This window comes from Notothenia rossii (genome assembly GCF_949606895.1).
Source record: "Notothenia rossii genome assembly, chromosome: 10".
Taxonomy (NCBI): Eukaryota; Metazoa; Chordata; class Actinopteri; order Perciformes; family Nototheniidae; genus Notothenia; species Notothenia rossii.
The window spans coordinates 53,313,954-53,329,374 of record NC_136908.1 but is presented as its reverse complement, the minus strand read 5'-3'; the positions used below and the strand labels follow the sequence as shown (position 1 = coordinate 53,329,374).

At 40.4% G+C, this 15,421-nt stretch overlaps 1 protein-coding gene across 1 annotated transcript in view; it reads left to right on the top strand.

The window, feature by feature from the left end:
- arid2 (AT-rich interactive domain 2) overlaps positions 1-15,421 on the top strand; it is a 33,557-nt gene that overhangs the window by 3,944 nt on the left and 14,192 nt on the right. The window contains exons 4-5 of the mRNA XM_079652888.1: positions 490-587; positions 11,169-11,302. Coding sequence (XP_079509014.1) covers positions 490-587; positions 11,169-11,302 — 232 coding nt within the window. The remainder of the gene's footprint in view (positions 1-489; positions 588-11,168; positions 11,303-15,421) is intronic.

Genomic DNA, 15,421 nt, shown 5'->3' with positions numbered 1-15,421 from the left:
ATCACAAAATGTAGGCCTCACAGGCCCATGTAGTGAATACAGTACACGGTCCCAAAACTACAACCAAATGAGACGGACCACCGCGAGCTCAGGCGTTAGTTTCTCAGGAGAGACAGTTCGCGGGAGTTAGCCTCGTTAGCTTATCACAAAAAAAAATTAAAAGTCAAGTTAGCTTGTTAGCTACAGTGCTAACTAGCCTCAACAGTAAAGATACTATCCTAAAGGGAGTTGGGCAGTTGTACTTACTGTTGTGACAAATGTAAATATGTTTGGATAACAAGCATATTATATTACAATTTTACCAAATTAACTGGTGGATTAGTTTATCTTTTTATAGTATTTTTGTCCATTTTCACGAGTTTGAGAAAGTTATTGATTAATTATTCTGAGATGGCCTCATTGGGGGACCTGTAGCAGACAGATGGTTGCAGTGTGACCGCTCTTTTTCTTGATGCTTATCTAACTAACCAACTCATTTTCTCCTCTCAGGTCTCCGATAAAAACCAATGGATTGAACTTGGAGACGAGTTTCACTTGCCAAGGAGTTGTTCCAACGCTGCATTTGCTTTAAAACAGTACTACCTTCGGTAAGTAGCATGGCCATGCAGCTCTCCTCCTCTCAGGTAGCATGTGGGAAGTGTTTACAAATGTTCAGAAGCAGTCAGCAGGATCCAGCCTCTCCGCTACTAGGAAGCAGCACAGTTACGCCATTCTCACAGGCAAAGCCACGTCTTTTCTGGGTTTATTTGTCATGGTATGGTGTGTAGATGACTACACACTTGCCTCTAATCCACATAAAAGGAAAACATGGATCTGTTTTTTATAAAAATAGAAATATCTGGCCAAATGTCTCTTCTGTGTTTTGTTAACTCTGGAACATTTTTTGAAGGACACTCTTGTTCCTAAGCCATACTCTAATGGCAGTTATTCCTATCTGAAAATGGTGAAGCCACAGGGCGTTTGGATTGTGATACAGCAATAATGATGGTGCAGCTCTTGGTGCTGAAACGCGTGTATCATTCAGCCTCCAAGTCTCAACGCTGTCAGCTGCCAGTGATAGTAGTCTGCTGGAAATGTAGCTCTCCTCAACAGCTGGCATTTGTGGTTTTGGTGTTTCTGCTTGATCTATCCTCCTTTTCTTCTACAACCAACCTCATGCAACGATTGTTCACATCACTAGCACCTGCATGCAGGGGATTACACCTCTTGCGTGGAGCCTCTCATGGATATGTTACAGCAACTGCAGGGCACCGGTTGATATCACAAGTAGTGGCAAATTATCTGTACCAAGTTGGCTTTTGATGGGAGTTATTGCGTAGGTAGCTTTCTTTATTACAAAGTGTTCGGATGTGAGACTTTTTGCTCTTCAAAAGTTCACAGATGTGCTGCAGGGGCAAAACACTTCATGCACATGTAGGCATGTTGTGTAGCTGAAATTGATCTAAGCCTTTTGGAGTGCCATAATGGGGACAACCTACTATTTATCTGCCACTAATTTAGTGTTAATGCTGGAATACTTTATTTTCTCTAAAGTAGGAGATTGTGTTATTTGATGTGATGTTCTTCTCGGAAGCGGACATGGTTGTTAAAGTCTTTTATTGCAGTGGAAGTTGCTATAGTGCAAAAATGTTGAGCTATTGTGATTCAAATTATTTGTGAACTAATATTCAATGGCTCAGATTTTTTTTTTTAATGGTCATACTTTTCAGTGTGCCTTAAGTAACTTTCACAGCAAGTAAAGTGAATGTACACATATAGGCCAACAAATGTGTTTGGTTCAGGAAGTAGTGTATACATACCTTATTCTGCACTTCCCCCCCCCCTCCCCCCAAGAAATGTCCACCTTTTTTAAACTCGGCTTAGCGAAGTAAGATTGACCAACGTTGCCCTTGTGTTGCAGCGGCCGGAGCTACTTTTGTGGAGTTTATCTTAGACAGTTCAGTGTGGAGGATGTCAGAGGCAGCAGGCGCTGGACCTTTCTTGATAATAGACTGAAACGCTCCTCGCCTCCTCATGCTGCTTTCTTCTGAAAGAGTACCATATAGAAACATTTTTTTGTGCATGTTCATTTAGCCTTTATACAGGAAGGTCAAAGGTTATATACCGTGACATGGTGGATATGCGTTTAGTGGAGCTGTTTCAGATTCAGAGCACGCAAGCATGGCTGTTTGTTTATCATGTGTTAATCTTCATTGTCCAGTTAAATGACCATCTGTAATTGTTATGAGGTGTGTGCATTTTTTAGGCTTTGTACATACAATCGGGATCATTTACATGTGTGAGGATTTGATGTATTCAAAGCAGTATTGCTAATGTTTAATGAGATTGTAATTTGTCTGTTTTGGTAACAAGCTGCACTTTCAGTTGACAGCTGTAGCGCTGATCCTGATTTTCGTACCCGAGTAAATTCAAATAAATGATCAGCTATAGTACAGACCTAGGACTTGTTTGATACAGGCAGTCTGTCTGTTGAACACGTTTCCAGTCTGAATGAATTGGACGATCAGGATGTGACTCTCTCCGGTCAGCACTTCCCACTCAGAGCAGAGTAATGAGCAGCACTGAAGTAACGTGCCAGCCCCTGCTGGTGCCGTCTATTTCATATCTGAATGTCACTCCTTAATAAGTGTGCGTTGCTTGCCAGAAGCATTTTTCGGTTCATTTTTAACGCGTTGAAGGGCTGCTTGAACTTCAGTCCTACCAATGGCGCTGATTGCATTTCAACTTCTGTAGAGGAAGGGTTCACACTCTGGATCAAAGTGTTGGCATCAAATCGCACTGACGCACTAAAGGCATACATTAATACATTGCTGTTTCTGGCTCACTTCATTAGCAAGATTGCATTGAAAAATATAAATGTAAATGAGAGGTGTGACAGTTAGGGGATGCTGAAATAAGTGTTAAATGCAGGAGTAAACGTCGCAAAAATGCTTCATAGTTTGAAGGTTTGGGGAATATTTTAAAGGTTTTTTGAGTGTGATATAGCAACCAAGTTATCTTTTAATAGTTTCTGTTTAATGTTCACGAACTGACCTGTTGACCCCGGAGAACCCTTTACATTTCCATGATTTGATAAACGTTTCTCAGCTGTGTAATTTGGACTGTCAGTGGATTGGTTTAGAGTTACAACTGGCTGCTTCCAGTCCGCTGTGGCTGCACTGATTTGGATTATTATGATTAGTGAATACTTTTTCCCATCTTAATGACTTTTCTCTTCAATAAGTACTTTTATATAATTTGGGAATGTTTGCACTAAGCTCTCAACCCTCATGGTCAGGGCACAGCATGTTACCAGCTGTTAATGTGTGCAAGTGGCGAGTACCTAAGCGTCATTCAGCAGTAAAATAAATAAATAATAAAGTTCTCTTTTTAGTTGTGTTTAATTGAAACATTGACATGGCATTTTGCCGGTGAACAGAAAAACGAACTTACACCTTGCTTGCTACAGAGTTTGGATTTCCAGTAAAACAACAAACTAGTTCTTTCAGATGGTGCGAAATGATCTAATACCGCCATATTGATAATGCAACAATATTGTATGGGTTGACTATTGGTGCTTTCACAACAAGTAAACACAATCTGATCTTTTGTAAATAATGAGGATATAATCCGTTTTTAGACCTTAAATTATGAAAACAAAAGAATTACACCACATGCATACACTAACTTTGGAAGAGTTTAGCAATCGTGATTTGGGGGAATTTGCCTGATTTCAATCACAGCTTTTAATATGTGTTGGCATGCTCTCCACCACTCTGTCACAATGCTGCTGGCTGACTTTATACTACACTCCTGGAGCAAAAACTCATGCAGCTCGGCTTTGTTTGATGGCTTGTGACCAGGCTTTGTTGATTTTGACCAGTTTTTTCATTTGAAATCTGGGGGAAATGTTCTCAATAGTTTATAGAATAAATCCAAGATGTTAACTTTACTCCAAATAGTGGTAAAACCGCAGAAACTGAAATACTTGCTGGGGATTCTTAATTTTCTCTGGAGCTTTTAACACAAGAAAAATATATAATTTAACTTGCTGTAAAGTATCAAATTAAAGGAAAATATGTTGATCTACATTTGTTTTGAAAAAGGATGGTCCCCCATGGTGGATTAATCCTAAGCAGAGAAGAAGTTTACCACAGTTGGCCAGTCTACAGGTTATGCAGTACTCAATAGTTAATGTATCAGGCAGTATGCCAGTCATACTGATTGAGTAAATAGTATTCCCTTTCTTCAGTCTGTGACTTCTTCTCCATAGCTGCAGCACACTGAACACAAACCCCAAGTCAGGTGACAGATACTGGCTCAACCTCTGTCTGCCCTCTCCTCTGCATCCCCATTGGGGGGAAGCAGGCCCTGGAGGCACTGACATCGAGAAACCGCAGACTTAATTCTCCCTCAAAATGACTTGTCTTTTTAAGAAGTTTGAAAACATGGGTTCAAATGTGTAGAAAGTGGCTCTGTGAGAACCTGTCATGGCATACGGCATTCACTGTGAGAAATCCCATTATTTAAACATTTCCAAGCTGAACTTTGATCTTTGATTTGATGTGTACAGCAGCCGTGTTCCATTACATATCTGATTCATCATTGAGATGCAAAAGGGGGGTACAGATCAGGTTTCTTCTATGCAAGTTAGTCTTTTAACTCTGCTGCACATGACAGTTTTAGTGTCAAATGTGAAGATAGAAAAAAAGAAAGGGTCTCTAAATGTAACCTCTTTCGGCTGAATCAACCGCCCCAAGTTGCACATGATACTTCCTACACAGCAAAATTATTACGCCACACTTCCATCTGTCTGTGGTGAAGAGCAGGTGCAATCAGGTTATCAAGTTTACTCATTTCAGTCGATGCTTTTGATATTAAACTTCTGCCAATAGTTGCCCATGATTAATTTGTTCCATTAAAAAGATGACTGTTTCTAAAAACACAGAACAACAGTAAACGGTGGCCCAGCCTTGCACCACAGACACATTATACTACCTTTCTCTGCTCATCGGGTGTACATTTCAACACATGGTTAGGAGATTACTCTCTCTGGTCCTTCGCTGCTTCCTTTGCATGTCGGTACACTCTCCCATTGCTCTGTAACATCTGGATGAAGTGGCCTTTGATCTGTCTTGCATTGGACGTGTTTGTATTCCTCCACCTTATTGCAGCTGCTGCTCAGAGCTAGGAGATGCTCCGGTTAACACTGTGTGGGTCGGGCGACTTTTTCTGCCTTTTTAGCAAAGCATAAGAAGAGATTTTCAAACAAAATAACAGCGATAGTGCAAACTCTCAATCACAGGCACCATCCGAAGGCTCTTGAGACTCCGTGTTTTGTCCTGTCTGTAATTGAACCTGCCCTCCAGCAGTGTTTGCCTCGGCTGATAGTCTTATCTCCTTCTCTGTTTCCTTGCTAACTAGCACATGGACAGATCTTCCTTGTACTTGACAGTGGAGAATCTGGCTTTACTATTTCCTTAGATGGATGATGTGGTTAAAATGCTCAATATGGGAAGGCTACAACTCTTTAGAAGAAATGGAATCACTTTATTTGCTGTTGTTTGTTTTTGTACTCTGTGTTTACTTCATCCCAACTAATGGGAACCAGTGTTTTGCCAGAAGCAGTTCAAAAGTACGTCTGCTAATGTTTTGGAAAAAAAATCCGGGAAAACTGTTTCAGAAACGAAAATACACTTTTTGTGAAAGTCCTGCAAAAACCAAACATCCTCTTAATGTGAAATCCAATAATAAACGGCAGTAGCAAATGGGAGGGATCCTCCTTTTTAATGTTGTCTGTTAAAGGTTGGGTGTGTAATTTATTTCATTTAGCCGGCCCGGCTAAAATAACTGGATGGCCTACCTGCCTGTCAGCTTTCCATCTGTGCACAAACTTATCTCGTGCCCTCATTGGTCATGTGCACGTTCGTGTGTGTTGAAAGAAGGGCTCTCTAAGGAAGTGGTAGATTTTTTTCCGGTTGTGTATTTTCTAATTGTATGACTCGAGCTGGTTTCTCCAAAATTACCTACCCCACCTTTAAGTATTTATTTCAAAAGAGAGACAGGATTGGAGAAAAGAAGATGGGTTCACTGACCCTTTGTCTAGAATTTCATTTCATTTTTATTTGTTCCGCTCATGGTACGCAAAACCCAATGTACAATAATTGCTAACAAAACATGTCTCTACAAACACACCATTGAGCGAAAAGGAGCAGGGAGAAGAAAACAAATCTTATATGACCTGCCCCTTTCTAAAAAAAACAAAATAGAAATAGATGGTCTACCCTTCAGCATAATTTTTTTTCTTTTCACAGCCAAACATAACAGTATCTTAGGATACTAAGAGAAACACAAAAAATACTTATTTCCCACTTGACGGTTAACGGAAAGAAACAAAACAACAACACCAAAACATCACATGTATAAGGAAAAGGAAAAGTGCAACACCCTCATCTGAGTCCTACTGGAGAAGAAGGTGGAAAGCGGTGCATAATAATCATAATAATAACAACGGGACCTGCAAATAAAGAACAGACATCACATCAAAAATATTTAGCCATGCAGGACCAGAGTACATGGACTTATTCACATTCTGCTTCATATTGTCCCATTTTTCTTAATTTATACATTTATTTAACTGAAAAATACATATACAATTCTTTAGATCCTTCTGTTGAGAATTCCACAATTTTACACCAACCACATTTGCTTAAGAGTAGTCCTTGTATAAGGATGCTTCAAATTACATTTCCTTCTGTGGTCTTCCTTGTCTGATCCAAAAACAAGCAACTGTTGTAAATATACTGGTAACATTCAGCTTTTTGCCCTGTGCATTACTGATAATGTCTGCAGCTCAGCTATCTCTTTGAGTTTCAAGAGTCCTGACTTAAAAAACAGTCTGTTGGTGTGTTCTCTTGAATCAGCGTTATGTATTATTCTTACTGCCCTTTTCTGTAATATTAACAATGGCTTTATGTTGCTCATATAAATATATATAAATAAATCAAAAATGGCAAAATGAGTGAACAGTACAACATTCTCAATGACTTGTAATTAGGGGTGCACCGAATGGGAAATTCTTGGCCGAAACAGTTGGCCGAATGCCGAAAGGCCGAAAATTATTAATAGAAATATATATATATATATATATATATATATATATATATATATATAATGTATACATTTTTTTTTACTAATGTTGTTCAGCTACCTGATTATGTAAAAAGACATGATGATGGCAAAACTTAAATAAATAATCACTATTATGGGTCCATAAAAAATGTATTCAGCACTTTTGAATGCATACAGTACATTAATTCCAAGTCAAGTGCATTTTCTTTTGGATCTGTAGGATAACTACAACAAAGTGCATTCAGAACAAAGTCAAGGTGCTTTAAAATAAACATCTAGGCCGGTAGGTCTACAACAAAATAGTGTAAATAAAGACTGTAACAGCTAGGCCTTCAACAACAACAAATGCACCTATAAGTTTGGTAACCTAACGTGTTGTTGTGATGACGTAATCAAAACGCGGCGACAAGCACGGCGCGTGACCATGCTCGCGGCTGGCTCAGAGCCAACATGTCTGCCGCTTGGAGATATTTCAAAATATCAGAGAAAGAGGCGCGGATTGCGATTTGTAAAACGTGTTCAGCTGACAATTCTCGAGGGGGTGTAACTGCAAAGACTTTCACCACTTCGGGATTACTCCACCACTTGAAATCAAAACACCCGGACAAATATGTGAGTATGATCAACGTAATCCTGTTCTCTGACATTCGGTGATACTTTTTCGGTGCTGGCCGAAAGGGCCTTTTTAACCATTTTCGGCCGGTAATTTTCGGTTGCCGAATATTCGGTGCATCCCTACTTGTAATCTAGCAAATACTTTGCCTTGTTTAGAACAGAATTACATAATACAAAATGGATCGTGCAAGTTGGAATATACATTAAAGCAGTGGTTCTCAACTGTTGGGTCGCGGACCCGTTTCGAGTGGGTCGCAGATGTGTGAGTGAAGAAAAAAGAAATAAACACTTTTTTTTCTTTATATATCTTCTTCTTTTTTTTGTGGGAAAAAAGACAAACTTTTATTTTGAAGGCCCGACCGGAGACCATAAACGGTTTTGAAAACTTCTGTCACGTAGTGATCATCTTCTCAATAAAACATCTTTGCTGGTGTTTTTTCGAGTCTTCTGGCCATTCGGAATCAAGATTGTTGCCGGAAGTCCCCATGAGAATAACTTTGTAGTAAAATAATGAAAATGAACACATAATGAAATATGACCCCCGGTTTGATGATTGACAGGTCACAGGACAATGGGAGCTATCTACCCTTACCCACAATTTAAAGTAAGTCACACAGACTCTCTCCTCTTTGCTCTTCTCTCTGTGTGGAGCAGAAAGTTCAGCTGTCAGAACAAAGTGAAAAACAAACAATGGCATAAATAATATTAATAGATCCGGTATTAATACATTTATTTATTTTCTTCTCAGTGTACCAGAATGCGTAGTTTATATGTTAGTATTTCTAAAAATCTGTACCTTTTTATGTTATACAGTTCAGCTTTGATTCCATCATCTCATTAAAAAAAGCTTATATATTACAGCAAAACATTTTGTTGAATATATTTGAATGTTTCAAAATTTCGGGTCGCGATTTATTGACAAAGGAAGAAGTGGGCCCCGAGGCCTGACCAGTTGAGAACCACTGCATTAAAATATATTTCCAATGATGTGATGTTTCCTAACAGAAAGGAAAACCTCTCTATCACAGTTTTGAAAAACACCTTCTTTTTTTTTACCATTTGCACACATGCATTGAACACAAAGATGAAACTGTCTCTTTGAGCCACAAGTAAAACATTGCTGTCAATATCTCAATCAAGTCATTGAGGTTATTGCCATATCGTAAAATTGGAACAATGTGCACTTGCTGGTTTCACCCTGCTCTAGTTTAACTTTTTATTTGCTTTCAGGCAACACACACTTTTTCTGTAACGGATCCAACTATAACAGTGTTTGCTAAATTGGCTCCACCTTCAGTAAGCGCTCTTGTGATTATTCACTAAGCACACCGCCCTCAGTCTGTGTTGGACAGCCGGCTCCATTAAATCCCAGCAAACATTTCTGTCCACAAATTGGCAGTTGGTGTGATTGCATGTCTGCTTCCACGTCCAGTAGGGGGCAATGGACTCCCACACACTTGTAGTATTCAGGAGTATCTGCACCAGTGTGACTGTAAATAACACACCACTCCTGACAGTGGCTTGTTATAATGCAGATCTACTCATCACTTCTCCTGCTTCCTCTGTCACCATATGGAGGCAAAACATGTCAAGTTATAATACTCGCGTTGTTTCTGCAGTTGTGGGACGTTCCTCTCATAATGCATGTGTGAAAAAAGGGGAAGTGCAGACATAAGCACTCCCTCCCTCCCACGTCGTCACTCATCTTCCCCCGCCGCCGTTTCCTCGCTTCTGAACCCGCACTTGATGCCGCTGCAGTCGGGTCTATCCCTCTCTCAGCTCTCTCTTTCACACACACTCTCTACCAATGAAGGCTGAGTGTATTTATAGTCCGGCGTGTCACCCGGCAGACAGCAAACGGGGGATTACCTCGGCCACGATGAGCGAGTGGGGGCCTCAAGAGGCTTTGTGACTCACGGCCGCACGGGCAGGGTTTACCACACTCTCTCTGCGGAGGTATTGAGCTGCGTGTGTTTTTGTTTGTCTGGCAGATTTCATTTTATTATTACGGGGAGTTTATCAAATCCTGAAGAAAGCCTGAATCGGTTGTTGCATGCTCAAAGAGATTAATTTCTCCCAAGTTAAGGGCGAACTTCCCAGGAATATGGCATTTGAAGATGTATCGTTTGCTTGCTTCAGGTCACAGCCAGTGTTCTACTACAGGCTGTTGCTTTCTTCAGAAGTGGTGTTATTCCAAGAGGGGGGAAAAAAGCGTTTTGTAACAGTTTAGCAATTTAGAAGTGGGATTTTAGAGTTGAAAATGCAAGCGTTTCTCTCCCGTTATAATATCTGAAACATTTTCTGAAGTGTCACATCTTACAGTCATGTTACACACGCACGCTGCTGTATGCTTGCTGTAGGCTACTCATGTCATGTTGTGCCGGGCTCCCTTTCTCTTGAACATGCCTCACTTCACACCCGTGAGTCTTTGGAAGCGCCACAGGCTCGGAAGAAGAAGTGATTACTACAGGCTCCGTCAACCTTGAAACCCGCCTGAACTAGTAAAGTGAGGTGAACGCTAACCGTGGAAGCTTTTAAATTGCATTTTAGAATGAGACTTTTGAACTGTGAAATGTACACTGAATGTGCAGCGTCACAAAAGGACTTTCACTCTGAATTCTTAGATAGATTCCTGTTTAAGCTCGGCACACACGTGTATTCTACAAGACACTATTGATTATATTGCCTTGGGGTTTCTGCTCAGACACTATAAGAGCTACTGGTTTCCCTCCAGTTCTCTGCTGCTTACACTGCTCATGCTACACACACACTCGTCCCATTCATCTGCTTTTAGTTCGTAGTTTGATTGTGTTACAGTGGAATCATTTAAATTCCATCTGCTGATAAGCCTGTTTGGCTTAAGAAACACAGACTCTTTTATTGAATCAAAAGCAGTTGGGGAAGGGCTTTTGAAATGCTGTGGTCACATTGTGTTTTTCTGGTACATTTGGGTAGGTTGAATGAACTTCCTTTGTTGTTTTATTTGCCTCCGTGTGGGTTAATCAAACAGTCTCCGGGTGTAGAGCTTTTAATAGAACTTTCTATGAAAACCATGATTTACTTCCTTTTTTTAAATGTCAGAAAGTACATATGTAAGTGAATTTTCAGAGCCTTTTATTTAAACAGTAGTCAGGCCAACGGTTCGGAAAGTATAACAAATACCAGTCAAACCTGTTATCATTTCTGACTTATCAAGATTTAAGAGATACTGTATCCCTTCAGGTCTCAGAGTGACTCTCATTCATTATTATTTTTTAGATATAGCCAACGGCACTTGTTAGGAGTTTGTACCAGAGAGAAATAACTTCAAGGCGTCATAGATAACAGTTTGTGCAATATAAAAAAACAAGTTATTTTAAGCCTCTCCAGAAAGAACGCAAAGCATACATTCACACCAAGTCTCGGCTAATCGTCTGTTTTTGTCTTTTTGTCTTCCTCCGCAGATACTTGGAGAAATATGAGAAAGTCCACCACTTCGGTGAGGATGATGAGGAAACGCAGCCGGGGAATCCAAAAAACCTTCTTCCAATCGGTGCAATTCCCAGCTCTTATAACTACCAGCAACACAGTGTATCAGGTAGGCAGAGGTTTTCTTCTTGTGTGCTCCGTGCTTTGTATTCCAAAGCGTTCTTCCTGTCGTAACGAGTTCACTCTGTGTTTCTGTCTGGGTCACGTCTGTATCAGATACGGGATTCAGTTTCTCTTTGCATATTTCCTTCTTTTCTGTCTCGTCTGCCAACTCAAACACTTCGTTCTTACGCAGATGTAATTACAGCAAAGCATCACTTTGTCAGAGCTGTGTTTGTAAAATTCATGACAAACTGGCCAGCCCCCATGTCAAGCATATGTATAGAGAAACACACCAACAGCTGTTTTTTTTTTTTTTTATAGAAGGTTGAATTTATTTCCCAAGATATTGAAAGGAATATGCTGATTGCAAGTAAACCGAAAAAGATAGTGTGTCGTCCAGCTGCAGCGATGACCGGAGCACAGACAGGTTAATCCCTTATTCACCAGCATCTGCAGTCAGTTCGCCTGTCTGGAGAGTTAGCAGCTGCCGTGTTGCATGCATTTTTGTGTCACAGGCAGCCACTTTCCCTGCCCTTCACCGCATCCATTAGATTAGGTTGTCAGCTGTGCGTCTGCCTGTTACTCTGCCGGGGTTTCCGATAGTCTGTCTTATGAAGTCAGCAGTAACATAGCTTTGAATGTAGCAGAGCAGTGTGTTAACAGTGTGTCTGTGGATAATAGGGCTGTATCCGAATATTCGTTCGTTGGAGTACTATTCGGGTTTCAATTTCGTTATTCGGATATATGTTTTTTTTGTGTTGAATTTATTGAAATCTCCAATATCAACGTAAGAGCTTGTGCCCTCTTCGGGGGGTGCTAACACGTAACCATAAACGTTATTGTTTACTTTCTCCGTCTTTATATGTAGATATTACTTTTTCTCCATTAATCTCCGTCACGTTGTTTCCATAGCAACAACAACTTCCTGTCAACTGCGCTAACTCTCCTTCAAAATAAAAGCATGTCCATACAAAACAGAAAGCCAAGCCAAATTACACTTAAGACATATACAACTGCAACGAAAGTAACACACACAATGCAATATCCTTTTCAATTTCAAAGAACACAAATTGGGCTGTATACACTAACAAATAACTATAATAACAATACTGTAGATTAACAAAAATAATGCCGTGAATAAACCGAAATACACGTGTCGAAGCGGTTCGCTGCTGATTACTACGCACCCCTAACTGAAGCATAGAAGTTTAAATGTTGGCAGCAGTATATATAGTGTTTGAAATATTGTCCAAATTACTTTTAACAAAACACCTAGGGTTAGCCTGTCTGCTCCTTTTTATATAGCTGTTAGTCATTTTATTTAAATTTTCGAGTTTTTCACACAGAAAAAGCTGATTTTAAGCAATCTTTCCATTCCAATACTGACTGACATTCCTCGCTTTTATCTCACAGTGAGCCATTTACTTCAGTTCCTACCTTCCCAAGCACTGCTGTGTTTGAATCAAGGCTATGAAGGCTTTTGGTGATGCCGTTTTGTTCTTGAAGCTTGCCTTTGCTGCTGCCTTGATGAAACTGAACAACCACATTGTGTTTCAAACTAAATGTTTTGCGCAACTGGCCAGCTTCTTGTTTGTACTGTCCACACGGTGAATGGGATGTGTCCATTAGCCCCCCGGCGCTGTAGAGTGGACCGCCGCGCTTTGGGGTAATTGACTGTCCTGACAGCACTTATTGATGAAGGGAAGGAAGGAGAGTGCACGTATTGGCTTCCCCCTCAGCTTAGACTGCAGCCTGCATCCTTTTTAGTCCCCGGCTCTTTTCTCTAAAAGACGGTGGTGAACTTTCTCATTTACTAGAGAGGAGTCTCATTGCTCCAAGGAGACAGACATTAAAGAATGATGTTCCTCCTGCAGCTTTATGGGCAACTGTTTTTGAAAGCTTATTTTAGGAGTGCAGAAGTGGCTGAAACCAATAATTTCAGGACTTTAAGAAATAGACATTTAAGGCATCTGTAATCAATAAACATTTACATATTATACTTATTTGAATGATTATCACAATGTGTCAAATACATACGTATATGTCCTTTTGGAATAGCTTGTTGGGCTTTATTTGAGAAGCTGAACAAAAAGGGAAAACACATACTGTTTATCAATTATCAAACGAGTTGTCATTACAGTTTTTGTTGTGATTAAAACATTTGTAAACAAAATGCTTAAGTGCCCTAATAGTCATGGCTCTAACTAGACTATTAGGAGCTGAAGAGCCTCAGTGGGGATCAAAGACGTTTCTGTATTACCTTATTTGACATTTCCTCACGCTATTTTCACATCTGACACTGATGACGATACATCTGCAGTTATCTACTATTTTGGCCTGGCTGATGTTATTGGTCTAGCTCCATTACAGTTTGATAAGTAAACTGCATGTACCCCCGGCTCTGAGTCCAAATGTAACGGTAATGCGGTCAGACAGCCAGGCTGGCATCGTGCTATGTTGGCTCAGCACGCTCAATGATGGTTAATTATTTGACAGGTCGGTCTGTAAATCTCTCACCGAGCTTTGGTCTTCTCCGTTATCGCGTTTGGGACAGCGGTTATTCCTCTCTGCTCGCACTGCATTCCCCGTCAGGTGCCATGTTTTCCACCAGCCCTCTGCACAGATCCCTGCAGCATGAGCACACGGGCAGCTTTGGAATAGAGCAACTGCACAAACCTTTTCAGCATGGAAATCCAATTCACTCAGCGGGACTTCTCTCTGCTTTATGATTGGTTTCCAGAGGCAGCAGTCCACAAAGATCCTGCACCACATTGAAATATCCACTGTAAGGAAAGAATACTCCTATGCAGAGGAATGATTGATGGCAGAAAATCAACCTACATTTAGGGAGGAGACTCGGGTCTTTGATGCCGAGTTCCCTTTCAAAGACTGGATCATCCGTCTTTTTTTAAGCTATTGGATAACATTCAAGTCTCTTTTCTTTCCCCACACAAGGGCCTTTGCTATTTAGGATTAGAAGTCTTTATAAAAACCCATCATGGAGTCAAAGACAACACAATTAAAAGTTAAGAGTACACTCGTGTTCAACACAAGACACGGCTCATCAAACTAAACACAGCTTGCCCTGAAAAGCTTAATGGCCCATTTGGTTTGCTTAAACTCTGGAAATGGGAAATATAAATCTGAGTTTAACCGGCTAAATGTTAGGGCTGTCCCGAATACCATTTTTCGGGCTCTGGATATTCGGTAGTAATCAGCAGCGAATATTCGGCCCGCACGGGGTGGGCGTTGTAATCAGCCGCGAACCGCTTCAACACGTGTATTTCGGTGTATTCGCGGCATTCATTTTGTTATTCTACAGCAGGGGTACTCAAATACAAATCTTAAAGGTCCAACATTTTTTTTTCAATAAGACAAAGGTCCGTTTATTACTGTCATTCAAACGTTTAAACAATTACAACAAGATTCTTAACACGAGGTTGCAAAAAGAAAAATAATCTGTATGCAGCAGTTTTCATTGTTATTGTGTCTGTGCTCGATCCCTCAGAGTCGCAGTGTAAGAGCTGCAGTTATGAATAAAGGCAGCTGCACCCTCTTTCATTCAGCATTCCTATTATTGCTTTATAAATGTCTTGCCCCCTTGTGTGTCCACTGAGGTTCGTCAGGCCCAACACATCTTCAACAAACTCCCCCTTTGCCTCATCATAAAAACTCACAAACACCAGCAACTGAGAATTGTCAGTGGTGTCAGTGGACTCATCCACCGCTAAGGAAATGCCCTGTGCATTTTGTATTCCATCACAAAGCTGATTAATCAAATCACCAGCCAGTATTTATGTTCTTCTGGTTGCTGTGGTATCTGAGATGGGGATTTGCTTGATTTTACCTGTTATTTCCTCTTTTAGTTTGTATTCAAACATGGTCTCCATCACTTCAGTCATGCATTCTTTTATACTTCAGTTATTATCCAGTGGAATGTCCTTACCTACTGGCCTAGTTCAATCAAAGTGGTTACTTTCTTTTGGCTGGGCAGTGTAGTTTTACACACCGTCTTATTTGACTTTCTCAGGACTTAAAACAGTTTTTGGGGGGAGGACCCCCACAAAGAAAAACATATATTTACACACGTAAGGTCATCATCTTAACAGTTTTGTATGCTCATCCG